Source organism: Onychostruthus taczanowskii, unplaced genomic scaffold (assembly GCF_017590055.1).
Source record: "Onychostruthus taczanowskii isolate IOZ18803 unplaced genomic scaffold, ASM1759005v1 scaffold14, whole genome shotgun sequence".
NCBI classification, from domain to species: domain Eukaryota; kingdom Metazoa; phylum Chordata; class Aves; order Passeriformes; family Passeridae; genus Onychostruthus; species Onychostruthus taczanowskii.
This window is the reverse complement of record NW_024498573.1, coordinates 327,501-355,169: the sequence shown is the minus strand read 5'-3', so window position 1 is coordinate 355,169 and position 27,669 is coordinate 327,501. Positions and strand designations below refer to the sequence as shown.

Sequence of the window (27,669 nt, the reverse complement as noted above, 5' to 3'; positions counted from 1 at the left end):
CGCTGCCCGCCGCCGCCGCGGGAGCCCTGCCCGTGCCCGCGGGCGCCCCGGGGGCTCCCGCGCCCGCCGCGGACCCGCGGGAGCTGGAGGCGTTCGCCGAGCGCTTCAAGCAGCGGCGGGTGCGGCTGGGGGTGACCCAGGCCGACGTGGGGGCGGCGCTGGCGGCGCTGAAGCTGCCGGGCGTGGGCTCGCTCAGCCAGAGCACGATCTGCCGCTTCGAGTCGCTGACGCTGTCGCACAACAACATGACGGCGCTGCGGCCGGTGCTCCAGGCCTGGCTGGAGGGCGCCGAGGCCGCCCGGCGCGCCCGCCCCGCCGGCCCCGACCCGCCGCCCGGCGCCGAGCGCAAGCGCCGGCGGACCTCGATCGCCGCGCCCGAGCGGCGCTCGCTGGAGGCGTATTTCGCGCTGCAGCCTCGGCCCTCGGCCGAGAAGATCGCGGCCATCGCCGAGAAGCTGGACCTCAAGAAGAACGTGGTCCGCGTCTGGTTCTGCAACCAGCGCCAGAAGCAGAAGCGCATGAAGTACTCGGCGGTGCACTGACACCCGGGACGGGACGGGACGGGACGGGGAGGGACGGGAGGGGACGGGGCGGGGAGGAGCGGACTGCCCTGAGCGCCCCCCGGCCCGGCCCGTCCCGCCGAGCCAGCCCGGGACAGAAGCCCCCCGGCGGGGCGCGGAGCCGGGGAGCGGAGCCGGGGAGCGAGGCGGCACGGCCGGAATCCCGCGGGTCCCCGCACCGCGTTGGCGGCGGGCGAGGCCTCCCGCCGCTCCCGTCCCGCCGCGGCGAGCGAGCCCCGCTCCCTAATAAAGCTTTATTTTTCAACCCGCCGGGACGTGTCGTTCCTCGCCGCCCCGCGCCGCAGCGCCGACGGGAACACCCGAAATAACCTGAAAGAGCAATCGCACCCTCAATAAGCTTCGCCCTGCCGGGCCCCGCTCCGCCCCGGGGAAACGGAAACATCCCCCCACCAAATCCGATGCCGGGTTCGTTTCTGAATGTGTTCAGGAGGGCGAAAGGGCTTTTATTTGCCATTCCCAGAAGCACCTTAACGATTAAAGATTAATGTTCGAAGCGTGAGCCTCCTCTGGATATTCCGCTTTAGCATTCCAATGAGTGACAAACATCGAACTTGAGAACCGGGTCTCATCCTCCTCCCCCGCCAGGAAACGATCTCACGAATTCACCTTTTCCTCGCGGGTAACTCTTGCTCTCACCGCGTTTTCCCAATCACCCTCAGTGATTTTTTTTCCCCAGTCAAATGTCCTTTAACAAAAAATGCCCTCATGCCATTACATTATATTGTGGGCTCTGAAAATTTAGAATCAGGGCGACGCAATATCAATTGCCTTCCGCATTATAAAGAAGGCAGCTCCGACGGCATCTTCCCCCGCAGCTGCGGACTCCAGGCCCGTGTTCTCACAGGTAAGATGTGCCTTTATCTCTTCCCCCGTTCTCGTGTGTGTCCGGGAGCTGCCCCCGCCTTGCCCCGGGCTGAGGACGGGCCCCGCGGCCGTCGGGGCTCCGGAGGAGCGGGCGAGGAGCCGGGAGCCTTTCCGGGCACGGGAATGGGGATGCAGCCCGGATCCCAGGCGGTGCCGCCGCCCCGGGGCACCGCAGCCTCGCGTCTTTTGTGTCCCAGCAGAAATCACCTCCAGCGCGGCCCTCGGACGGGATCGGTGTCCTCCCCGGCTCGGGGCACAGCCAGGGTGAGCCCCCCGAGCCCCCGCCCGCAGCCGGCAGCGCGGAACGCCCTCACCGCCCGCAGAAGGGAGACCGGGCCGGGCTCGCCCCTGCAACGGCGAAGGGATCGCCGCTGTTTCTCTTGCGGCTCTTCTTGTGGTGCCTAGCTTTGTGGTTTGCACGTTTCTGCGTTTGTCCCTTTTGCACAGCTCTGGAGAGTGCCTTAAAGATGTAAAACAAATCCTAAACGAACTTTCCCAAACCCGCAGCTTCTGTCCCACAAAGCAGCTCCTCTGAGCTCCTCCTCACGTCCAACAGGTTCACCAGGGACAGCCTAAGCCCCTTGACCTTTTAGCTCTCCCTCCCTCCCTCCCGGCTCCTTTTCTCCCGGCAGGGCTCTGGACGGGGGGCTCTGCCCAGATTTCACACAGGACCTGATCGCTCCGTTTGAGATTTGCTCTGGAGGTCAGGCACGTCCCGGGCGGTGCCTCAGCCTGTCCCTGGGTTTGGCTCCCAAGGCTCTGGGGTAAACCCTCTGGGATACAGGAAGCTCGTCTGATCCTCCTGGAGCCGGGGATGAACTTCTCTCAGCCAGGGCGGAAGAGTTCGGAGCCGGTATTTAATGCTGGAGGGGCACAAAGGGGCTGCCCACGCTTTCCCTCCGGGTAACGAGCGTCCCCAGCAGGGGATGGGAGGCAGGATGGAGCCAGGGCTCGGAATTCCGGGTTTGTGAGAAGCTGCCCCGCATCGCAGCCCCCACTCCCCGCCGCCCCATCTCTCTCAACAGGTTCCTGGGGATCAGACTCACAATTTCCTTGGGGCTGGGGCTCCTTGTCCTGGGCAGTAGGTCTGTGGGATCCACCTGGGACACTTGACTCTTCAAAACACACCCCGTGCACAAACCCATCTCCCACAGGTAAAATGAAAAATGCAGGTGAAATTTGCTGAGAAAGGGAATTCCCTTTCAGTGACAGCCCAGGTGAAGGGGAAAGGGAAACCTGCTGAAATAGGAAATACCCAGTACACGTGTGAGAGTCTCAGCAGGCAAACTCCCTGGCTATGGTTTCTGAACCACTAACCATTGATTTATTATTTTTCCCCATTCCATGCTTGTTCCTTAATATCCTGCTCTCTGTCTCCCGGGACCTGTGCACAGGAGATGAAAGCACAAGAAAACCAAACAAGCCATTGGCGCTACTCACTCAATTGATTTTTACACAAAATTTGCCTTCATGCACAAAGGATGGAAAAATGATCCCATTAATAATGAATAACAAAAACAAATGCGGGGAGGAAATCAATAGCAGCACATCTGATAACACGGGAGGGCTGGGGGGAGCTCCTGGATGTACAAAAGCATGTGTGAGGAGGAGGGGGGAGAGAGGAGAGGGGGCTCAGGGGCTTGGGGGGTTCGGGAGCAAGGCAGCAGGCGCTGTGGGGCAGGGGGGAACAGCAGACAGGAGCGTGTGAGTTTGTGAGTGTGTGTGTGAGTTTGTGTGAATTTGTGGGTGTGAATTTGTGAGTGTGTGTGCGTGTGAGTGTGTGTGTGAGTTTGTATGAATTTGTGTGTGTGTGCATGTGTGTGTGTGTGTGAATTTGTGAGTGTGTGTGTGTGTGTGTGTGATTTTGAGTGTGTGTGAGTGTGTGTGTGTGTGTGTGTGTGTGTATGTGTGAGTGTGTGAGTGTGTGTGTGTGTGAATTTGTGTGTGTGTGAGTGTGTGTGTGTGAATTTGTGAGTGTGTGAATTTGTGTGTGTGCATGTGTGTGTGTGTGTGTGAATTTGTGAGTGTGTGAGTGTGAATGTGTGTGTGCGCACACGTGTCCCTGCGTGTCAGTGGGGGTGTGCGTGTCCCCATCAGCCGCCCGTGTCCCGTGTGAGTGGCAGGAGCTGCTGAGCTCCTGGCTGGGCAGGCCTGTGCTCGCGATGGCACCAGAAGGTCCCAGAAGCAGCCACTGGAGCTGGAGCCATGCTGCTTTCCCAGAGAAAACTGCTTTTCAGCTGCAAAATTCCAAACTTCCAGTCCCCTTTTCCTTCACACGTTCTGCCCTCAGTGTTTCCCTTCTCCTGAGCTTTCAAGGACCTTTGTCCTCCCAAGGAGACACATTCAGTTTGAGATGAAAACGTTCCTTAGGACAGTGGTTTCTGCTGCCAGGCTTTGCTCCGGGCTCTGCCTGGGAGCTGTGGTCCCCACGGCTGGGGCTGGCAGGGCTGGGACTCGGGGATGGGAGAGCACCGGAGCAGCAGGAGCAGCCCCGGCCCTGCCTGCCCCCGGCAGCGCTGCCCCAGCCGGTGTGGGTCGTTGTTTAAGTGCTGGAGGGCGAGCTCCCTGTCCCCTCGCTCTGGAGTGTCAGCAGAGCAGCGGGAGGGGACCCAAGGCACCTCCTTCCATCGGAGCTCAGCGCGCACAGCTCGGGAGGGGAGCGAACAGCTCAGTGCTGTTCGGACTGGAGAGGTTTTTGGTTTCAGTGGAAGCGCCTTGTGCAGTTCCCCATATCCTTGTGCTCGGAGTGGTGCTCCCGCCAGGCAGGTGAGCTGAACTTCTCATTCCAGGAACAAAAGGAGCAGGGAATGGGTGGGCAGGTGAATCCACCACCTGCATTTACTTGCTCTGAAACTGGCATGAGCTGAAGCGGAGAGGGGCAGGGCAGAGGGACAGGCAGGAAACTTGGGTTTTCCTCCTCCAGAGCCTGGTGTGTCTAACACACCTGTTGGCTTAGCGGGGCCCTTGGTCATCCCAGGAGAGCCTGACACTGGATCCCGAGGCCCTGGGGATGTCACAGGGGGCAGGGGCTGTGGAAAGGGGAGCAAATCCTCCCCCAGGTGCCAGCTGGCAGGGCCAAGGGGCAGCACATGGGAGATGTACCCTCCTGCAGGGAGATGTACCCTGCTGCAGGGAGATGTATCCTCCTGGCTCCACAACTGTGCATGGAGCCCAGCCAAACACTGCAATCCACAGCACAGAAACACATACAGGGGGTCAGAGCATAAACACACTGAAAATCAGAACATTATCTGGGGAGAGGGATTGCACTTTCAAGACCTCTGGCAGAGCTAAGGAAGGTTCAGCTGGGCATCCTGTGCTCACCCCTCGTTTGCCAGAGCCTCGAGTATTGTGTGCAGCATCTCCAGAGCTCCACACAGCCCCCCACAACTCCCTCAGCCCCCTGCAGCCCCCCATGACCCCCTGCACCTTTTCCAGCAGTTTCGTTAGCGGGGGTCAGGGGAGGAGCAACAAAAGGACCTGAAATATTTTGGATAAAGCAAATGTTTTCCTTGTGGGAAAAACATTCCTTCTTTATTGAGGAAACCTGAAATGTTGTAAATCTGGGGTCAGCCCAGGCAAAAGCCAGTGGAGGAGTGGCACAGCATGCAGCCCTGTCCCCTCCGACGGGGCATGTGTGCCAGTCATGTAGTATTAGTGGCTCCATGTTGCAGTCAGGTTGGACGCCACGTGCGGGCACGTTAACATGGAAAACACATTAGCCCCCGCCGAGGAAACCCGAGCAAATTTGCCATGAGATGAGGCATCCTGGGATTTCACACCGATGCCGTTCCTGAGACAGGACAGCAGAGCTGAGGCTGAGGAGCGGGCTGGCTCCAGTTCACCCCAGTTCGGCCCAGGCAGCCGCAGGAGCGCCGGACGGGAGCAGCCCTCTGGAACGGCACGGAGCTGTGCCCTGCCGCAGGGCCAGGGCCCCTGGGCCACCGCGGGGACGGGAGAGCGCGCCTGCCCTGAACCCGCATGAAATATTCACCCCGAGCCCGAGCGAGCCCGGTCTCTGGGGAAGGAGGCGCATCTGCAGCGCTCCGAGGGTGATGTCCTTGCGTGGCGCACTGCCACACGGGCCAGCACAAACCCCGCGTGTCCCGCGGGGAGGGGACACCGAGCCCCGCGTCCCCTCAGCCCACCGAGCCCCGTGTCCCCTCAGCCCACCCAGCCCCGTGTCCCCTCAGCCCACCGAGCCCCGTGTCCCCTCAGCCCCCCCTGCCGCCGCTCCCGACGGCCGCCCGCCCCTGCTCCGGGGCAACGCCGCTGCGGACCGGCTGCGGGGAGCCCGGCCAGCCCGGACCGGCTGCGGGGAGCCCGGCCAGCCCCGGACCGGCTGCGCCGCGGGCTCCGGAGCTCCGGCAGCCCGGAGGGGAAGCCCGCGGCAGGACGGGCTGGAGAAGGGCGCTCGGGGGGACTACAACTCGTGGTCTGGAGCCGGAGAAAAGCCTCGCATGAGAAGGGAAGCGAGCACGGCATCTCCAAGCCCGTGGGAAGCCCCCGCCTGCTCCGGCCGGGAGCCCCAGCCTGCGCCCCAGCCGCGGCACCGAGCCCGTCCCGTGGCCCGTACCGGGCACCGCCGCACCGCAGCCTGTCCCCGGCAGCCCGTCCCGTGTCCCGTTCCCTTGCCCGTCCCGTGTCCCGTTCCCTTGCCCGTTCCCGGGCCGGCGCGGCCGCGGCAGCGGCGCGGAGAACACGGGAGAGCGGCAGCACCTAAGCACATCAATATTTCATAAAATGCCAGCAGCAACAGAGGGAGAGAGGGACCGGGAGCAGAGCAGAATATCGCACATCTTTTTAGTGGTCTTTTTCTATTAGTGTCAGCTCTGCGGTGGTTTCAGACAGGAGAACTCTCCCTGGATGCTCCCAGAATGTCGGGATGCGGCCGCTGCAGTCACAGGACTCCGATGTTTGCAGAAGACTCGCAGGGCCCGTGGCACCGTCCCCGCTGGCCAAGGAGTGCAAGAGGTGATGGCTGCAGCTCTGCTGCTGGGCTCTGCCCTGCTGGGCTCTTTGCAGCCGTCACCTCCAAGGAGCTCCTTTGGGCTAACCCCTGCTCTGGCTGCCTCGGCACCGCCCAGACCTCCCGCCATCTGCTGCTCTTGCCATGGCTGAGCCTGCACCCCTTTCCCGCTGCAGGAGGGAATCTGCAGGCTCCATATGTAGAGAAAAACGGGATGTTTTCATGTAAACACAGGGAAAGCCTGGCACCAGACCGGGGAGCTCCGTGCCCAGAGCCTGGGTGCAGCATACCGAGCCGTGCCGTGCCACAGACAGGGAGGAGCCCGGTTAAATTTCAGTAATGCCCAGACCCACTTGCTCCCCACAGTGCCCAGATGATGCCTCACATGGCCAGCCCAGCTGCAGGGCCAAGCAGGGGCACAGCAGCCATGGCCCCCAAGGCCCCCAGGGCTGAAAGGATGGGGGGACTGCCAGTGGCTTCAGCTTCAGCAGCGAGCCAGCGGCCGAGGGGGGCTGGGAAAGCGGGGGCACCTCGGTGCCAGCAGGAGCCTCCCCCGCCGCCCCCAGCACGGCATCCGGGGCTCTCCCCGGCAGATGCTGGCACCGCAGCAGCCCAGAGGCCCTGCAGACAGCCCAGGGCAAAATTTTAGATTTGTCATCACGCTTCAACCTGAAATCTGAAAAAACGTAAGAAGAATGGCAGGATGTTGGTGTCTCTGAGACAACACAACCCCACGGCCGCTGCAGCTCCACGGCAGGGGCCAGTCCCAGCAGCTGGAGCCCACAGCAGCTCAGGGGCTGCCACACTGCCCCAGAGGAGCCTTGCTGCTGAAACCAGCTCACGGCACAGAGCTGCAACGAGGATGAAGAAGGCCACTCACCCTGGGCCAAGGAAACACAGGAACATGGGCAGGTCTGAGAGGGAACATCTGCGCTGGGGGGGTCAGGACTCCTTCCCATATGCCTGGCAGAGAAGTCAGACCGTGTCACCAACAGCCCTTTAAAAACTACAGAGATCCAAATACTTGAGAAGGTTCCCAGTTTAAAGCCTCCCTGGGAACGATTTCTGGGGCAGCAGCAGCAGCAGCAGTGACAGCAGCACAGCAGCTCTGTGCTGGCATGTGGCACAGCTTAGCCAGCAGCATTCCAGCCAGGGAACACGGGCTCTGGGGAGGACTGGCGGGACAGATGGGGAGCCAGGGCTGCAGTGGGGCCCCAGCTGCAGCCTTCTCTGGAAAACCTGGGTACCTGCTGCAGCCACAGCCGTTCCACCTGCAGGGTTCCATCAGCAGATCCACTGGCGCTGCGGTGGGTGCGGGCTGGGATTCCCCCGGAGAGAATCCCGGTCTCCAGGGCTTGCACAGCCCCGCTCCCCGAGGAGCAAGGCCAGCAGTACCCTCGCAGCTCCGGGAGCATGCACGGCTTCCCGAGGGGATTTACCGAGCCTCCACCTGCCCCCCTGAGCCCACCGGGAGGTCGGGAGGGTGTCCAGGCAAACGGAGAGTTGAGCCATTGGAATTCTCAGTTTCAATGAAACCCAGGGAAGTGCGTATTCGTCAAAATGACTCGTGCTCTGCAGCTCACCGTCACCTAACAGCTCCTGAAGGAGCTGCAGGCTGAGAACGCCTGACGGCAATGTTTTGAGGACACAAAGGTGAGGGGGCTGGGGTACGGCAGCAGCTCCAGCCCCCCCCGAACCTGGGAGAAGCCCTGTAGCTGCTCCCGCCTGCTGGCTCGACATCAATAAAGCAAGGAGACGACCGGGGAACGCGGAGATAAGAGAGGATGAAAGGCGCGTGGCAGACAGGCAGCCCCACGGTGCTGATTCGAGCACTCTGGGCAGAGCCGCTCCAGTGTCTGCCATCAGAAGCGCTGGCGCGGAGGGGACCCGGGGCTGCACGGCTGCCGGGGCAGAGCGGGCACCGCGCACGGAGCGGGGCACGCAGGCTCCCGGGGCCGGCAGCCCCCGGCCCGCCCCGATCCTCCCCGCGGCGGCAGCAAAGACCTCCGGGCGTGTGCGAGCCCCTGTGGCTCAGCACGGCCGAAAGGCCCCCAGCAACTCCTCGCGGTCACGATCTTTGTACTGAGAGCAGGAGAGCAACGGGACGTGTGCGAGCACGGAGCCAGCTGGAAAGGCCTGGCGGCCGCCGGCCCGCGTGCCGGGAGCGCGTCCGTGCCCTCGGCCGTGCGGGGCTTTCTCCGCGCTGCCGCTGCCCAGCGGTACGGGATGCCCCGTCCGCGCCCGGTGCGGGCGGCGCTCACCGCGCGGCTCCCCCGGGCTCGCTGCCGAGCGTCCCCGGGAGCTGCCGCCCTCCCCGAGCCCAGGCCGTAGCTCACGGGCACGGGCACAGGGCCGGCCGTGCTCCCGCGGCCCCGTTCTTCGTCCCGTTCTTCCGCCGGGCTCCCCGCGCGGACCCGCCGGGGGCTGCGGACCCGGGCCCACCGCGGCCTGGGGGCCCTGCCCCGCACAGGGCCGAGCCCCCGCGCCCCCCGGAGCGCCCCGCATCGCCCGGACCCCGGGGACACCCGGACCCCAGCATCCCCCCGGATGCACAGATCCCCCGGACCCACAGATCCCCCTGTGTCCCCCGGACCCCTCGGAGCCCCCCGGAGCCCCCAGAGCCCCCTCAGAGTCCCCCGGGTCCCTCAGAGACCCCCCGTGCGCACAGCTCCCCCTGGCGGCCGCCGGGCTCCCCCTTCCAGGATCGCTCATTGGCTCCCTGCCCCGTGACGTCACGACGTGGGACATTCCCTATTTGGTTTCGGGGGGGGGGGGGGGGGGGGGGGGCGCACCGCCGGGTGCTGGCGGTGATTGGCGCACGTGTTTCCGAGCGCTGATTGGATGCTGCTCCTCCCCTTCCCTCTTGCGGCTTGAGTCACTTCCGGTTCGCTCCCCGGGTCGCGCCTCACGTGACCCCAGGCGCGAGCGGCGCGGGCCAATCGCGGCGCGCCCGGCTCCCCCCATTCAAAGCCGGCGGGCGCGGCGGCCAATGGCGGGGCGGGCTCGGCCCCGCGCGCGCTGACGGGCAGGCGTGTTCCCGGCCCCTCGTGCGGCGGGACGGGCCCTGTTCCCGCTCGCCGGGCCGGCGCCGCTCCCGGGCGGGTCCGCTCGGAGCGTGCCCGCCGTGGCCCACCGCCTCGTAACCGTGCGTGTTTTCCGAGGCTGGCTCCTCGCGCGGCCCGGGGCGGGTGCAGTCGTGCCCGAGCCGCGCGGCGCCGCTCTGGCCGGTTCCCGAGGGCCGCGGCCTTTCGCGGAGCCGTGCCGGGCGGCTCGGCGCGGGCCAGCCCTGCCGCGGACAGCGGGGCGCGGGCCGGGGCACCGCGTGTGCTCGGGCAGCTCCGGCACGCCAGGAAGGGAGCGTTTCCCCGTGGCTGCGAGCCCCGTGCCAGCCCCGCGTTCCCGTTTCCGTGGGGGAGATTCACGGCGAGGAGCGCTAACCTTGAGCCGTGTAGCAGAGCCCCTGGAAGCAGCGGCACGGTCGGCTTTGCCCGCTCTAACGTGCCGCGTTCCGCGCGCCCTATGGGTGCTGGCGGGTGTCCCGGGCCCCTGCCGCAGCCGGTTCCCCCCGGCGGTGACCGTGTTCCGTGTGCCTCTCTCCGCAGGATGGCTCAGCAGCAGGCGCTGCGGTTCCGCGGCCCCGCGCCGCCCCCCAGCGCGGTGCTGCGGGGCCCCCCGCCCCTCCTGCGGCCGCCCCCGCCCTTCGGCATGATGCGGGGCCCTCCTCCGCCCCCCCGGCCCCCCTTCGGCCGGCCCCCCTTCGACCCCAGCATGCCCCCGATGCCGCCGCCGGGGGGGATCCCCCCGCCCATGGGGCCTCCACACCTACAGGTAAGGAAGTTGGGTGTTGAAGTGGGATTTAGGGGTTTTTTTGTTTGTTTTCACACGTGGAAGTGGGCAGCCCCTCCGTTTCAGGAAGGACATGGAGATCTGGAGCGTGTCCACAGCAGGGCAGCAAAGCTGGTGGAGAGTCTAGAGCACAAGTGTGATGAGAGCAGCTGGGGGATCCCGGGGGGCTCAGCCTGGACTAGAGGAGGCTCAGGGTGGTGCTGGAGTCCCATCCCCGGGGGTGTCCAGGGAACGATGGGCCGTGGCACTCTAGGCTGGGTGACAGGGTGGGGATTGGGCACAGGGTGGACTCGAGGGGCTGGGAGGTCTTTTCCAGTGTAATTGATTCTGTGATTGTGTGGAAGTAGTACAAGCATGGACATGGAAATGGGTGAAGGAAACAGCAAGGCAAGATGAGAACGCAGGGCTCAGGTGTGGTGTTATACACCACTGCATACCTGTGCAAATAGAGCTCCTGCTCAGCTCCTCTGCTGCTAAACTGATGGGTGGTTTAAGGTCTTGTGTCTGATTTTCTGAGGCCTGGACAGTTTGCAAGGGACAGCACCTTTGTGAATGAGGAATGGATTGTTTCAATTGCCTCGTGCTGATATTTTGTTGCTTTGTGGGGGTGCCTTCCCATTGGGGCAGTGTGGGCCATGGGCAGGCTGAGGGGCTGAATGGTACCACGTGCCATTATGCATTAGATCCAGTTAGATCCACTATTTGTACTACCAGTTTGGAGAACCAGCCAGAGTGACTTTGGATCCCAGGCCTGGCTGTGGGTGTGTGCTGTGTTAGATTTCCACCCAGGCTGCTCCCAGCTCCTGGGCAGCACCAGCTGTGGCTGGGTGCCTGGGGCTGGCTCTGTGCTCTGCTCCACGCTCAGGGCTGGGCTTCCCTCCCTGCCCGGTGCCCAGCCAAGGGCAGATGTGATGGTGAGGGGCCCCTATGGGGGAGCTGTGCTCAGGAGCTCAGTGCTGGGGCCCTGGCTGCACACCTGGCACTGACTGCCCACGTGGTGTTACTCCTGGACTGGGAAGGGAGCTGTAGCAGGGGGAAGGTGGGCTGCTCCTCACTGGGTCTTCGTACAGGTTGTGAGAGCAAGAAAGAGGAAGCTCATGGTGGAGCAGGTGCAAGAGCTGTTGGGGAGGAACAAGGGAGGGAAGGCAGGCTGCAGTTGAGTTGAGGGCTTCTTTTGTTTGTGTAGAATGCCTTCCATGCACTCTTGGCTTCCTTTTTAATAGTATTTAATGCAAATAATTGCGAAGGCAGGCTGCAGTTGAGTTGAGGGCTTCTTTTGTTGTGTAGAATGCCATCCTTTTGGCTTCTTTTTTTGGTAGTATTTAATGCAAATAATTGTTACTAGTTTGGTATGTGGATTTAAGGAGCAGTTGGAGCAGAAAGTTGGGTCTCAGGGCATCTCCCAACAGAAGCCAAGCACATGGCAGCGCTGGCAGCTGTGGGTGCAGGGAGACAGCTCAGGGCCCCTGTGTGCAGTTTGTCACCGAGCCACCCTCCCTGTGGCACGGGGAGTCCTGGTGTCCCAGCGCCAGGCAGCCACGGCGCGGGGTGAGCGTGGCACTCGAGGTGACATCAGGTAGAGCTGGGGTGATGGGGACAGTTAGGGCAGGTGTAGGTGTTTGCAGAGCTAGCTGAAGAGCTCTGTGAGCTCTGTCATCTGTTTTTACAGGGAAGTGTTCACTGTACTTGTTGTGTATAGGGAATTTCAAACAGTCCAGGTAAATAAGTCAAATGAAAGAACTGAAGGTACTTTGAATTACAAAAGGTGTTCAGGCTTTCAGGTAACCATGTGCAGGACAGGTCAGGATTTCTTGTCATGCAGTAATGAACATGTAATTTCATCTTACTTTTATTTTGATTGGCACTAGTTAGAATTTTAGTTAGTGGGAAGTTTAGGAGTGTAATGGATTTTAATTAAGCCCACTGCTCAGCTGTACTGACAAACTGGATGCTTAGTTGTAATTTAGTTTTTTTTAACATATCTTTCCTGGGAGGGTCGTTGGGTTTCTGGGGTGTTTGGTTCACAGATGGCGATGGCTAGCAGCAGCTATTTGGGAACAGCTCTTCCATTCTTCCTCTTCCTTGCATTGAAATGTTTTCTCCTTTTCAGGAGAGGACTTTCAGACTTTGAGCACATTTCTGTTCGTGCCACCTTTTTTAGGTGCCTGGATGTCTGTATCTCAGCAGTGGTGGCTTCAGCTGTTCTGCCACGGGTGGGGGGTTGGCAGGAAGCGCATTCCCTGGGCTGGGAGCGCTGCCTTGTTAGAGAAGCTTCCAGGCCTGGCACGGCTGTCCTTACTGTTGGTGTAGTGTCTGTTGGTTCTCTAAGAAAGGAAAACTGCTTGATATTCTCTTGTTGTTGTCATTATCATCATTGTTGTTATTATATGCCTTTAGAGACCACCATTTATGCCTCCTCCCATGGGTAGCATGCCACCACCTCCCGGTATGATGTTCCCTCCAGGAATGCCGCCGGTCTCCGCGCCGGGAACACCAGCAATGCCCCCAGCTGAGGAGATCTGGGTGGAGAACAAGACCCCGGACGGGAAGGTGAGCTGGGTGCGGCGGGCTGGGCCCGGCTCGGGGGGGCCCCGGGCCGGGGTGACGGGGCCGCTCTCCCCAGGTCTATTTCTACAACGCGCGCACGCGCGAGTCGGCGTGGAGCAAGCCGGACGGGGTCAAGGTCATCCAGCAGGCAGAGCTGACGCCCATGCTGGCGGCCCAGGCCGTGGGGGCCTCCACCCCCACCACCAGCAGCCCTGCGTCTGCGGCATCTCCATCCACCTCCTCCAGCACGCAGTCCTCCACCACCTCCACCACCACCACGGCCACCTCCGTGTCCCAGACCAACTCCAGTGAGTACCTGGGCTGCGTCGGGCTGGCGCCGCTGGGAGCAGGTGGTGGGCTTACTGCATGGGGAGTTGCTGCAGCAGAGCATGGGTATTCAGCACAAGTTGTTTCAGCATGCAGTGTGAATTTAAAGTACAGTGTTCAGTCCAGAAGAACCTTGCATGCAAACTTTTTTTCTCCCCAGTCTCAAAGAATTCTTCAGGTCTTTGTATATTTTTCTTCTGCTGTTATCACATCATCTCAGAGCTATTACACATCTATTTCCTTTTGACTATAGATAGAGCTAAATTGTTTTTTTAAAGTGTTTCACAAGAAGCGTTGATCTGAGGTAGGAGTTTAGTTGTAGCAATTTCCTCGTTTTCTCCGTGGCATCTGTTTCTGTAGGTTGGATCTCAGAGCTGCTGCTCTGTGAGCATTGGTTGATTACAGAATAGTTTCTTTGTTATTAGCATTATTCTTCTGCCTAAGCCTTCTCAGTTCCTATTTTCTAGAGTTCCACAAAGAGGAAAAAGAAAGTCCTTGGAGCCATTTTTGTTTATTTATGACCTTTGAATGGTAGTCTGGAGATTACTGCTGCTTCTATGGCTGAGCCTTTGCTTGTAGGGGTTTTCCAAGTAAGGAAAGGGGACTGAAATGATGCAGCATGCACGTAAATGCATGGCTGTGCACACACCAGCGTGGTTTGCACTGCACTTTGGCACGTGTGTGCTGCCCAGGTGCCTCAGTGCACGTGGGTAGAGGTGTGTGTTGGGCACTGTGGGTCTGTTTGCTGTGAGTGTGTCAGCAGCAAACAGGGAGTGAGGTCAGTCCCCGTGCCCAGAGCGAGGTGTGCAGGGCAAGGAGCAGCTCAGAGAGTGTCCTGTCTTGCATGCAGGGCTGCAGACAGCACTGGTGCTGAGCAGGAGTCTGGCAGTGGGACACTGGGCATTGTAGCTGCACTGGCTCAGAGGTGTGCACTGAGCCAGGCCAGAGAGAGTGCAGGAGGTGAGCTGTTCCAACTCCTGCTCTGGGGTAGAGTTGCACTCTCTGGAATTCATCTTTTTCCTGTAAAGGTGAGACAAGTCAACTGAACTCACCATTTAACCTGAACTTCAGAATCTGTGTGTAAAAGGGAGTCACATTTAGGTAACCCTTCAATTCTGCTTTCATTAAGGCTGGAGGGAGGACACGTCACGAGAGCAGCAAAGAACTTGTATTGCTCAAAGCATTTGTGGGCTTTTGTTTAATTTGAAGGGTGTTAATTGGCTGTGTTGAGCTATGGCCTGCTCTAATTGTTGTGCTGGGTACCAAGTCAGGTGGGAGGTCAGTGCCAGCTCCTGACCCACGGCAGGCTGGGGAGAGCTGCTTTGGGAGCAGCACTTTATGCACCTTCTCTGAAGTTGAATTTCCTGATGTTGAATGCTGACAATCTGTTCCACTTCTACCTGTTCTATCTGCTAAACTTTGTCTTTGCTTTCAAGAACTGTTACTGTTGGTGTCTGTGCCTAGGAGATGAAATTTTGTAATTTAAAATAATTTTATAACTCTTAGACTTGGCCTGTAAAAAAAACCCCTGGGACTTCTGGCTGAGCTTCATTCTTGCCTTGTACTGATTTGACCTAGGTCTTACAAATCACATACTGACTGTCTGCTCTGTTTCCCTAAATGAGGCACTGCTAAGAACTTTCATCCTTTCTGAAACGCTTATTGAAAGATCAAAAATCTTTATTTAAATATGCTAATACTGGTATGTTATTTGGAATGTTTCTGGTAGTAATAGAAAATGCACGGTGTGCCCATTGGAATATGGCTGTAAATTATTATTTATTTAAAATTAAAAAGAAATTTTTCTTCTTTTTCCCTTCACCTCTGCACCAAATCTTACAGAGTGAGTTTACAAGTTTAAACAGACTTGTCTCAAGTTCCTCTTGGCCTGTGCTGTGAGACTGTTTGCTCCCAATTAAAACAATTTGAAATTGAAACCAGTCATGCTGCAAGGATTATAGAGCTGAATGCCAGTTGTGTGTTTTCCTGCTGGGAGGCACTGAAGACTAGCTAAGAAAGTTCTTGCGGCTCTTGAAGAAAAGTATTTTCCTTTTCCTTGCTTATTTACACATTTTTATTGATACTTTCCTGTTCTGCACAGTTTAAGGCAGACTGCTGTCATGCACGTGCTGCTGCTGTTAAAAGCAGAACCTGTGTTTGTGTAACACAAGGACAGCCTGTTGCCATTGGAAACTTGCTGTGTTTCTGTGAACAGAACAGAACCTCATTCCAGCCTGCGTTTGTCCTTTGATACAGCCCTGCTTCTGCTGTAGGGACGTGTTAAGTGTAAAGAATGGGACAAATTGAAATTGGAAATTGACTTTCTTTGTGAATATTTAATGTTCCAGAGAAGGCAGAGTATTTTTTGTCCAGGAGTGTCTTCCTGCTGGTTATATCTGAGCATACCTGCCGGGAAACAGAGCGCAGTATGTTTGCAGCAGTATATTGCAGTGTCTAAGATACAAGGTGTTCTTTGTGTTTTTTTATCAGCACCTACCACACAAGACCAGACCCCGAGTTCGGGTGTTTCAGTTGCCACACCATCAGTCAGTGTTTCAACCTCTGCTCCTTCTGCTACACCTGTGCAGACTGTACCCCAGCCAGTCCCACAGACATTGCCTCCTGCAGTTCCTCATGCAGTACCTCAACCAACTGCAGCAATTCCTGCTTTTCCACCAGTAATGGTACCTCCATTTCGTGTCCCCCTTCCTGGCATGCCTATTCCACTTCCAGGTAAATTGGCAAACTGTAATTGTCTTGTCTGCTACATGTCCATGTTGTCAGTTGTTTGCACTCATGTGTCCACTGTGTACAGAACTTGCCTGGATCCTCTCCTCAGAGTATCTCTGAAAGAATTCAGGGTTAGCAGACAGACTTTTTAATTAACAAAGAATATGTATTTTTTTGACTTTAGTTCTTTGCTATACTTGGCAGAAAACAGCTGCATTTAAACATGTAATGTTTAAATGAGAATATTGAGCACTATATTTTACTAATTGCATTATTGCTTTAATTTTTTTCTACTTACTTGATTTAGATCTGAAGTCTTGTGCATAAATATTCAGTAGGACATGGATGAGCAGGAAGAATTACCATGGAAATCATGACCCCAGTGATACCAGGTGTTCCCAGTTTTCTTAGGCTGCAGCCTGTGGGTAGGATGCTGAGTGTTGAGGTGTGACCTGAGGACCATAATGAGGCATTTAGGGTGCCAGGGTTTTGTTATTCACAGGCTTTAGGTTTAAAGAACCTGGAGCTGGCAGCACACTTCTTCTGGGTATATCATAATTTCTTAAATTTTAATGGAATATTTAAATACCCCAGGAAGGAATTTTAGGCTGGCGGAGCGTTGGACTCGCAGTCTGTGGTTGTTGCAGAGGGCCTCCCAGGAGATCACTAATGACACTTAGCACTTACACACCACGTTCCATTTGCATGGATACCACTGAGTTCCTGTTCTGATACAAAATTGATGTGTTCCAGTGCACAGGGGCACTAAGGAGCACCAGGAACTGATGGTCTTGTGTTGCAGAGGGAGGTAGGAGACTGCAGTTGTAATGGATCCAAGTTAGTTTCAGATGTAAAAAGACAAAAGAAGCAGCTCTGAGCAGCACCTTCATGTTTCTCACTCTTTGTACAAGCTGAGTGAGGTGACTTTGCTGCTGTCCTAGTGCAGCCACCAGCTGGATGTGGAGGGAGGCCTTCACCTCCCCACTGAATTGCATGGATGAAAAGTAACCCTCCAGAGCACTCCTTTGGTGAGAGAAAAAAGCCTGAAAGCAGTTAAAGTGCTGGCTAGAAGAGAGCACCAGCTTTTAGCTGCCTCTGCTTTTAGAACAGTTTTCTAAAATGACTGGGCAAAGCTACTTTAATCTGTATTGGCCTGGAAAGGAAACTGCAGTCTGCTGGTTTAAACCAGGAGACAAATACTATTCTGAATGTGATATTCCAGGCTGAGCAGCAAATGAGTAAAGGCAAGGAGAAAGAAGTTTGTTTATTGGTTTGGAAGAATAATAGAAACAGTTCAGCCTTAAAGATGATTGGCTGAGTGCTCTCAATTGCCATTTCTAACCTTGCCAGCAAGGGACCAGCATGGAATCAAGGGCCCTACATACTGTGAGGGATATGATCTGTGCAAGTGTGACCTGTGGAGTAAAATGGGATGGTCAGGACAGTGTAGAAATGTGCCAGTGGAAATGGAGATCCTGGGTGTGTGCTCAGGCTGGGCTTTATTGTGAGTTCTCAAACAGTTTTGGGAGTGGTGCAGTACAGGAGCAAAGCCAGAGTAGGAACATCAATCTCCTGAAACTCATTTCTGGAAATGATTTTTTTCAGAACTTCCCTGGTAAGAGGTATTTGCTCTGACCAGTTTTTCCTGTGAGCTGGGCTGCAGGTGGGACCCACAGCGTGTAGGAAGCACACCTGGCAGCAAAGTGCTGCTTCCAGTAGTGGGTCTGATTTGTCAGTTTGCTTAGTTACAGGATGAAATCTGTCAGCTAATTCTGACTGGAGTTGGTTGGGGTGGTTTCTAAGCACTGTAAAAGAAAAGGAAAACTGTAAAATATTTTACAATAACAAGAAACAGAAGAGAAGTCAAATTACTTCAAGACAGTATCAGGTGAAGTCAGAAGGTCGTATGAAGGTCAGGCTGTAGATGCTGGGGGCTTTCAACACCAGGTATGGTATCAGCCAGAGGGTTTGGAGTCACAGGGACAGAGCTGAACAATACCAGTGTCAGGTGATTTCAAAGTTAATCTCCGTGTTAAACTGTAGTAAGAAGGAGTAATGGAAGAGTTTGTTAGTGATATCCCATAATCTCAGATCTTAAAAAGTAAGTCTGCTTTCTCTCAATTCCTATGTTTTAAGTCAGTTTTATGTTTGGGAATGACCTTGGCAGCAGAAACAGCTTGGGTGTTTGCTCAGTCTAATCTGTGCTGCAGCATCCCTAACTCCAGCAGTCCCCAGACAGTGTTATTGGTACTGACTCACGTTGGAGACATGCTGTAACTTCCTTAACAAAACGAATTTTCAGGTCCATTGTCAAGTATATAACATGACCACCCTTCCAGTCTAGACAGACACTTCAATCAGTGCTGTTTGAGTCAGTGTTTTCATGTCTCAATTCAATACTTTTAAAAATAAAATTAGTTGCAATTCTCTCATTCAAATTATTTTTAGAAAACACTACAATTGTCTTCTCACAAATTTATTTCCAAATAAATTGGCAGTGTTTATGTATACTTTGCATACTTGATCTCTAATGACCAAAACCAGAAACTACTTTGGTTTAAACAGGGGTTTAATTTCACTTTCCATTGGAGCATTTCCCACCTCACGTGCTGAATTTGAACTTTTGAAGGGAAGTGTTTAGTTTCTGAGCATCCAGACTGGACCAGCCAGAGAGCACTTCTACAGTTGCCTTCTACACCCAAAATGGAGGTTTTGGAAATGCATTCCCCTCAGCCTTGTTTGATTTCCCACTGATTTTGATCTGAACAAAGAGGATGAGCTGCTCGCCTTTTTGTGCCTTTTTGTATCATTTCTTACTCAGCTGGAGAGCAGACCAGTGCATGGTGCCGCCTCTTTCAGGGCGAGTTTTGGCTTTTAAAGCATTTTCAGCTCATGCCATTCTCGATAATGAAAAACAAAGAAAATGCCCCTGGCCTACTCTGTGTGCCTCTGTCTGCAGCTTCATTGCTTTGATTTCTTTTGCCCCTCTCTTTGACCTCAGCCTCGCTGCAGTGACCCTCCTACCCTCAGCTTTCCCTCTGGGTTCACTTGGCTGTCCTCCCTGCCCTGCTTTGCTGCTCTGACTAGTTCAGACCTGTCCTACCCTTACTCTGCTCTCTAACTGCAGCAGCAGACTGGGAACCTCAAAGTTTTGTTGTGCTGCTGCTCCCCACAGGTCTGTCCCAGCAGAGGCTGCCTGTGGAAGCAGCCCCATAGTGGGATATTTTCTTGTGCTGCTGCCCTACAAGGGGAGCTGCATTCCCCCTTGGATGAACTTAAACCCCTGAGTCTTCACTGAAAAACATTTTTTCTTTTTAATGACATCCCAACAACTTGCTAAGCAGCTGGTTTAACATAGGCAGAGACTGTTGCTGCAGGTTAAAATTAGTTTTATATTCGATCTGGCATAAAATGTTGGAGCAAAAGCAATTCACATTTTCTTGCTGGAAGGCTTCTTCTCTGCCAGCTGCAAATGGCATTCCAAATTGTGGCAGGCAGTCCGTAGCAGCCCGTGGTAGCTGACGTCCCATGGCAGCTTTCCAACATGCTTCCTATCCGTTTTGCAGGTGTAGCAATGATGCAAATAGTCAGCTGCCCGTATGTAAAGACAGTCGCTACCACCAAGACCGGTAATTTCCAAACCCATCCTAGTTCGTTTTGTCTGTAAGTTGGCATGGTAGTGAATGTGGTTGTTTCTTTTATTTCTTTATTTGCTTCCCCACTTCAATGATTACATATACTTTATTTTCAAAACCAGTATAAATGAAATATCATATTTTGGTCAGGAGATAACTTCCCCAAGTCACTGTTAGTGTCAGCTTATTCTGTGCCCAAACTCCCGTACACTTTTCTGTAACCATTGAGTTCTGTAATGACTGTGACTCTCATGCCCATACTTAGTTCCTAGTTTCTTGTGTGGATTTTTGTTTTCCTGCTCCACATGTGCAGTGGCTGGCTGTGCTCGCATGTTGTGTGCGTGTCTGTGTGTCTGAGTGCGAACTTCCATATTTCAATTGTGGATTTACCAGTGGTCACTCGCTGAGAACACGTTGTGGCGGTGTGTAATGTGTGATTTCTGTTATTTAAAATGAGACTTTCTTAATGTTAAAGGCTCAAATTTGTGATCTTGAAGTTCAATCCTATCCAATTGGTTGTTTTAGAACTTTTCGTTCCAAATCTGTTCGTTATCCTCAGTTTGTTGGAATGAGTGGAGAGATAATAGGATACTGCAGCATTCTGGCTTTCTTATCTTTGAATATTTACTTGCCATTTTGCTTTAGGATTTCAATAAAATGGTTTTTTTTCAATCAGTTTGCAGTATTAAACAAACCCCACAATCTGGTACTGTTTCATTGTCATCAGGTTTTATCCAAGGCTATGAATTAATGCCAGTGTTTAAGATATATCAGAGTTCTGTTCTATGTTCTATGGCTCAAATTCAATCCACTCCTGCCTTTTTTAAGAGCAATAGGAATATCTTGTACAATGGCAACATAATTAAGCTGTAGAGTAGACTTAACCCCAATTATTTGCTGCAGGCATCTGATAAAGACTTTTCTAAAAAATAGAGAACGTAGTTTTAAAACAGTAGAATAAATGTCTAAAAGCTAACAGGCTTTGTGCTTTGCAGAATTAAACAAATTAATTAAAATCCAGTTTGCCTGGGAGTGGGCATTACTGATTGCAGAACGCAGGAGGGAAATTCGGTAACAACACCTTGCTTTCCAACTTACCTTTGAAAACAATCCTGTTTCTTTCTGTGGGTTGAATATTTGTGAGCTGAGTCAGTGACGTGCTGGGTGTTGGTCTGTGGGCCCTGCCGTGCCACTTACTGTCCCCTTTGCCTGTTCCTTTTGTCCCTGTGCCCAGGAGTGCTGCCGGGCATGGCTCCCCCCATCGTGCCCATGATCCACCCGCAGGTGGCCATCGCCGCCTCGCCGGCCTCGCTGGCCGGAGCCGCCGTCTCCGAGTGGACGGAGTACAAAACAGCAGATGGCAAGACCTACTACTACAACAACAGGACTCTGGAGTCCACGTGGGAAAAGCCCCAAGAACTGAAGGAGAAAGGTGCTTTGGGTTTTTTTTTTACTACAGCTCTGTGCTGGGAATGTGGCTCAGCCCATCGGTGGTTGTGCCAGTGCGAGCGGGTGTGTTTCTAATCCCTCATCTCCCTTAAACATTTTGAAGTTCTGATTATAAGGATCCACACCAGTTGGTTTTCAGTCTGAAAGGTGCAGCGTGTTTCCCACTGTACTGTAAGGGTGTTTGGTTCTAGAGTTGCTCCCAAATCTTGTGCCTAGGGCCAGTGCATGTTCCTGTGCCAATAGAAAGTGAGTAGCTCTCACAGATGTTGGAGAAGGTTCCAGTTGCAGACAGAAAGTGAGGGGAATTGGGGGGAAAAGCCAGCCATGCTAAGGGCTGTAGGCCAGGACAAAATGAAGATCATTGTACTGAATTTCAGATCTTGAAAAACTAAATGTATAAACAGGTTTGGAGTATGACGTAAAATAATGTCACCTCCTGTGTCCACAGCTCTACACTGTGTTCATGTAAATGCACGTTAGATCCATGGGTGGATACAATTGCTCTTGTACCATAAATAAGGAGGAAGGGGCAAAAGTCCTGTGGCTCTTACTCAGTTCATGAAAGCAAATCCAAACCGTTGTGCCTTTTATTGTCTCCTGAATTTTTAGTTACAGGAAGTCTTTGTTTAGACAAATGCAGCACACTTACACTGTTGGTTCAATTAATGCCCATCTTCCTAATGAATCGGGTTAAGTAATAGGTCTTTTTATTGAGATGAAAGTATCTGAGACAGCAAGTACTAATTTTGCTGAGAGAAGATTATATGTTTTATACTTCTTGTAAATTAAAAAAATTGTGTGAAGAGAAATCCCCAAGTGGTTCTGCATTGATTTTTATTTGTTTTTGTCCACAGTATTTAAAATGTGAAAGCGGTCTTCAGTGTTGCACTGTTGGTTGAGAATTATTATTGGTTTAGCATTTCTGTTAGTACCCTTTAGTCAGCCTTTTAGTAAAATAGCTGCATCACAATTTTCATTTTCCAGTACCAAGTAGTATCTTGGCACAGGAGATAACTACGACTTCATAAGCAGACACTGTAAAGCCCAAGAAAAACAGAAAGTGGTGAGAATATATTGAAAATAAGCTTTGGGTTGGTGTTGTATTTGGAAAATTATACCAATAAAAATAAATTTGTTATGGTTCCACAGTGGTTTCTTAATTATACTCAAGATGACTCTTATCTTTATTTAGAAAAAATGGAGGAGAAGGTCAAAGAGCCAATTAAAGAACCCTCGGAGGAGCCTTTACCAATGGAGACAGAAGAAGAAGAGTCTAAAGAAGAACCTATAAAAGAGCTGATAAAGGAGGTAAAGGACCTTGAACCCAAAGGCCAGTCTGAAGTCTCACATCCCTCAGCTCTGGCTGCATCTTAGCCCAGGCAGGTTGTCAGGAGCCATGGTTACTAACCCAAGTTCTTAAATTCCCGAGGGGATTTGAAAGCCTCTATTTTTGGATTCAGATCTTTCTTTCTTTTGTTAATTTCTTTTACATAAGGGAAAAAGAACTTTCAAAAGAAACCTACGTTTCTTTTGTTATATGTTAGTTAGGAAGTTAGTAAGAGCATGGGAGAGGGGTTAGCTTATTACACACATCTGGTGTTCTCTCACTGATTTTATGGTACTCAGAAAATGGAACTTGCCCTGAATGTTTGGAATATTTAATATTGAATAGTTTTTTTTTTTCTCTAGTTCTTTGCTTCATTATTTTTAGGAGTTTGACACAAAGCTCACGTGTTCAGCCTGTGCTGTAACTGCTAAGTTTAGGCTGTTAAAAACTGTTAAGTTTAGGAGCACGTGTCCTAGAAAGGGCCGTAGTGTTTTCAGTAAACAAAAGTAACTTTTCCTTTTGGAGGCATATTGCTGTGCTAAACAGCATAGTTTTTGAGGATGCTAAAGTGTGTTTAAATGAAAATTAAAGTTTTTATCCTGATTTCTGTGAACTTCAATGTTGTTTAATGGGCAAAAACACAGAATTCAGTTACTGGGTTTTGCTGCCACTCCACCCTGATTATTTCTGAGGTAGTTACTAGTTCTGATTTCTGCTACAGAGGTTATTTCAGGTTTTCACTGTTTCCTATTGTGTGTCTCACTATTAAACAAACTAATTTTGCGAATAAATGAAAATTCCTTTGTCAGAAAATGCATCCTTGCGCCTGTATCCAGGCCCTCCTAGATTTCCATACAGATCTAGGAAGGTATTTAAGTAAGGTTTTGTCGAAGTCAAAAGTTAATTAAATGCTTAGAAGTTTTGGAATTTAGATTTTTGGAACAGCAGCTGCTGTTGTAATTCCAGTTCTTCTGTTCTAGGCATGGATGAAGTGTCATTGTGAGCTGCTTGTCAGCATGGTTTCAGTAAAACAAGTTAGTTACTGTGTAATAAATAATGAGCCAGCTGTCACTGCCTGATCCTCAAACTTGTTTTTTCCTTGAGGAGCCAAAAGAGGAAGAAATGACAGAGGAAGAGAAGGCTGCTCAGAAGGCCAAGCCAGTGGCCACCACCCCCATTCCAGGCACCCCGTGGTAGGTAGCTGCTGGGCAGTTAGAGCAAGTGACAGCGTGTGGGAGCGTGTTCTTAGTGTGCTGCGTTTTTAAAGTTCCAGTTTCAAATTCCAGTCACTGCGTTTTCAGTCTGGCAGCAGAGAAAAGCAGCAGTTGGGCTCAGAGCTGGGCACCAGGGGTGTCTGGCAGTGTGCGGTCGGTGGAGCCTGGCTCTGTGTGTGAGCGTCGAGCTGCAGGCTGTGAGCGCCTGGCAGGGCCCCCGTGGCTGAAGGCAACCCCAGGTAACCCCAGGCCTCCTTTGCATCCCCAGGTGTGTGGTGTGGACTGGTGACGAGCGTGTGTTCTTCTATAACCCCACCACCAGGCTGTCCATGTGGGACCGGCCCGACGACCTCATTGGGAGAGCTGACGTGGACAAAATTATTCAGGAGCCTCCTCACAAAAAGGGAATGGATGAAGGAAAAAAACTCAGTAAGAGCAGCTTATTGTCTTCTTAGGAAGCGTAAATACAACTTTACACTTTGCTTTCCAAAGCTTGTTTAAATAAGTGGCAGAAGTGTAAGGATCTACTGAAAAGGTATGTAAATGCTAAATGCAGATTGTGGAGTCTTAAAAACTCAGTAAGAGCAACTTATTGTCTTCTTAGGAAGCGTAAATACAACTTAACACTTTGCTTTCCAAAGCTTGTAATGTTTAAATAAGTGACAGAAATGTAAGGATCTGCTGAAAAGGTATGTAAATATGAAATGCAGATTGTGGAGTCTCTTGGCAAAAAGGTAGCCCACTGAAGAAAGTAGATACTAACAAGGTTAATTGTTTTGCTAAATGCCAACAGGTTGAAAAACCCCACAGTTTTTACTGACTTAAAAAAAGGGATTGTGTTTGTTGTATAAGAAAGAGACCAGAAAGGATTGATCGTAATGTACGAACAGGCTCTCACAGAAGAGGAGTTAATTTTGGGATCATCAGTTGGAATATGGAATAGAGTTTGGAAATAGCTGCTGAGAGAGAGAACGTGCAAAAGGCTGCTGAGATGAGATTTCTCTCTGGCCTGAGTTCTAGGAAATGGTCCTGGCATGACATGTTGGCTTTGTAGTTGGAGGAGAGCAAAGTGCAGGTAATCAGGTAGATCCAAATGTGCTTCATTAGACTGTTAAGCCCAAGTTGTTTTCCCCTAAAAATAAGAGCTCAGTGTTTGTCATTTTAAATTTCAAGCTGGCTGAAGTCCTCTGGTCCTGTCCCCAAGTTCCCATAGTGTTACTCTGAAAGTGACTGAGAACCATGTGTTGTCTCCCTTTGTCAGAACACAACTGCTGCCATGTTGTCCTTGGTTCGTGCGTGAGGTTTCATTCGTAAGGGTAAAAATTTTCACCAATATAAAACCTAAAGTCTTATTAAAATCTCTTACAGTTAGAGAGGAGCATGAAGCTGCAGAGGAAGCAAATGAAGATGAGCCTATTAAAATAAAAAAGCGCAAGTAAGTTTTTGCTTTTTCAGTACCAAGGGGTCTGTGTGGTAAAATAACTGAGGTTTGTTACTTGAGCCATGTATGTTGTGTCCAGCAGAGTAGAATTGGAATGGAGAGGGCTGGTGAAAAGAGTCATCAGCTTTCTGCTGCTCAGCAGATCAGGTATTTGATATTTTCCTGAGATAGCTGAAGCCTGTGCAGAGAGTAAATAGCTATGTTTTGGAAGTAATTTGAAATGGAAATAAATGGTGTAAGTTGGTGAATCCAAAGACTGTTTTGATTGTAGCATGTCTTAAATAGCTTGCTTCTGTTGTTTGTTAATTTCTGGACATAAGATTTTGTTGTCAAAATATCTTGCCACCTATATTTTCAGTTGTTCCTCTGTTTTCACTGTTATGAATGTTTACAAGTTTGGCTTATGTCATTTGGTCTGGTTTGCCTTTTGGAAGTGATATATGAGATATACATGCTGTTTTAAAAGTGATTTTAGCATGTTATTTGTGGTTGTGTCATCTCAGGAATGATCAGGGAGCTGTTAGCAGTAAGGGCTGGGGGTTTGTTTGGGATGAAGTGGATTTGCTCTTGTAAACCTAAATCAGCACACTTCTTCAGAAGCTTTTTGATGGGTGAGGTCTCACCTGTGTCTCAGTGTTCTTGGTGTCATGACTGTGAGGTATTCCCAACCTGCACAAACTCTCTTAGTGCCTCATGGCCCAGCACAGAAGGTAGAAAATTAGTGCTGTTGATGTAAAATCTGCTGCCTGTCTGGTGAGACCTTTGAATACAGCCAGACTGTGCTGATTGCTCTGAAGCCATCACTGGCACTGAAGTTACTTTGAGTACCTCAGCTCCTGAGCTCTGGGTGTGAAACTGTTCATGTCCACCTCTGAGAGTGGCTTTCATGGACTGTAAGCCTGTTCTTGTGGTGTGATCAGTGATACCTGCCCTGTCCTGATGTGGTTCAGGTTCTGACCTTCAGGGCTGGCATTTTACTTCTCAGCTTACATTTTGTTTTTTTTCAGGAAAGATGATATCAAAGACATCGATTCCGAGAAGGAGGCTGCTATGGAGGCTGAGATTAAAGCTGCTCGAGAGAGAGCCATCGTCCCGCTGGAGGCTCGCATGAAGCAGTTCAAGGACATGCTGCTGGAAAGAGGGGTCAGAGACCTCTGTGTGTGTGTGAGGAGGGAGAGAGGCTCAGATCAGAGCTCTGTGTGTGTGTGTGTGTGTGAGGAGGGAGAGAGGCTCAGATCAGAGCTGTGTGTGAGGAGGGAGAGAGGCTCGGATCAGAGCTGTGTGTGAGGAGGGAGAGAGGTTCAGATCAGAGCTCTGTGTGTGTGTGTGTGTGAGGAGGGAGAGAGGCTCAGATCAGAGCTGTGTGTGTGAGGAGAGAGGCTCAGATGAGAGCTCTGTGTGTGTGAGTGAGAGAGGCTCAGATCAGAGCTGTGTGTGTGTGTGTGAGGAGGGAGAGAGGTTCAGATCAGAGTTGTGTGTGTGAGTGAGAGAGAGGCTCGGATCAGAGCTGTGTGTGTGAGTGAGAGAGGTTCAGATCAGAGCTCTGTGTGTGTGTGAGAGAGGCTCAGATCAGAACTGTGTGAGTGAGAGAGGCTCAGATCAGAGCTCTGTGTGTGTGAGGGAGAGAGAGGCTCAGATCAGAGCTGTGTGTGTGTGTGAGGAGAAGTTCAGATCAGAGCTGTGTGTGTGTGTGAGAGAGGTTCAGATCAGAGCTCTGTGTGTGTGTGAGGAGAGAGAGAGGGAGGCTCAGATCAGAGCTCTGTGTGTGTGAGGAGGGGAAGAGGTTCAGATTAGAGCTGTGTGTGTGAGAGAGGCTCAGATCAGAGCTGTGTGTGGGAGTGAGAGAGGCGCAGATCAGAGCTGTGTGTGGGAGTGAGAGAGGCGCAGATCAGAGCTGTGTGTGGGAGTGAGAGAGGCGCAGATCAGAGCTGTGTGTGGGAGTGAGAGAGGCGCAGATCAGAGCTGTGTGTGGGAGTGAGAGAGGCGCAGATCAGAGCTGTGTGTGGGAGTGAGAGAGGCGCAGATCAGAGCTGTGTGTGGGAGTGAGAGAGGCGCAGATCAGAGCTGTGTGTGGGAGTGAGAGAGGCGCAGATCAGAGCTGTGTGTGGGAGTGAGAGAGGCGCAGATCAGAGCTGTGTGTGGGAGTGAGAGAGGCGCAGATCAGAGCTGTGTGTGGGAGTGAGAGAGGCGCAGATCAGAGCTGTGTGTGGGAGTGAGAGAGGCGCAGATCAGAGCTGTGTGTGTGAGCAGGGAGAGAGGGAGGCTCATGCAGAGCTGTGAGTTCTTGGTGAATTGCAGACCTACTGCACTTTGTGTACAGAAACAATCTCGTCTTTCCTCTGATCAATGAAAGGTCTTGGTACAAAACTCCAGATTTCAAAGAAACTTACAATTACAGCAGAGATTTTGTAACTGAAATGGCAGGGTCAAGACAGATAATTTCCTCCCCCCAGCTCTGTTTTTTCCCCAAATTAAGTAATTACATAAGTGGAAATTGCCATTGAAGATGAATAGGACACACAGACTGGACACATTGTTAATGTTTTTGGAAATGTTCCTACTGAGAAAAGCAGCAACTTCCACTCTAGTCTGTACAGTCTTACCCTTAAATGAGACTTTTTGCTTTTAGTTAACTAAAGAAGTGTACTTGATGCCAATCAATTTTGATAAATTAAACTAGTTGAATGTAAATTTGGATAGTAACTGAAAAATGGAAGTGGTTCCAGCTGCCTATGGAAC

The 27,669-nt window shown here is 52.6% G+C and overlaps 2 protein-coding genes across 8 annotated transcripts in view; both read left to right on the top strand.

Annotated features, from left to right (window-relative positions):
* Positions 1-542, top strand: part of POU4F3 (POU class 4 homeobox 3) — a 1,182-nt gene extending 640 nt beyond the window's left edge. Inside the window, 2 exon segments of the mRNA XM_041397494.1 lie at positions 1-42; positions 44-542. The exon segment at positions 1-42 is cut by the window's left edge and continues 266 nt beyond it. Of these exon segments, the coding sequence (XP_041253428.1) occupies positions 1-42; positions 44-542 (541 nt within the window).
* A 9,234-nt stretch (positions 543-9,776) lies between these two features.
* The window catches only part of TCERG1 (transcription elongation regulator 1), a 29,555-nt gene continuing 11,662 nt past the window's right edge, over positions 9,777-27,669 (top strand). For 2 of the 7 annotated variants that reach the window (XM_041397505.1, XM_041397504.1), the window contains exons 1-11: positions 9,778-10,242; positions 12,658-12,810; positions 12,884-13,115; positions 15,625-15,867; positions 19,431-19,493; positions 20,734-20,931; positions 22,141-22,256; positions 23,380-23,468; positions 23,758-23,918; positions 24,858-24,924; positions 25,938-26,073. In XM_041397505.1, the coding sequence (XP_041253439.1) occupies positions 9,934-10,242; positions 12,658-12,810; positions 12,884-13,115; positions 15,625-15,867; positions 19,431-19,493; positions 20,734-20,931; positions 22,141-22,256; positions 23,380-23,468; positions 23,758-23,918; positions 24,858-24,924; positions 25,938-26,073 (1,767 nt within the window). In that variant the 5' untranslated portion in view covers positions 9,778-9,933. Of the gene's footprint in view, positions 10,243-12,657; positions 12,811-12,883; positions 13,116-15,624; positions 15,868-19,430; positions 19,494-20,733; positions 20,932-22,140; positions 22,257-23,379; positions 23,469-23,757; positions 23,919-24,857; positions 24,925-25,937; positions 26,074-27,669 lie in introns of all 7 variants that reach the window. The other 5 variants (XM_041397506.1, XM_041397503.1, XM_041397508.1 and 2 more) reach the window with 5 other exon arrangements.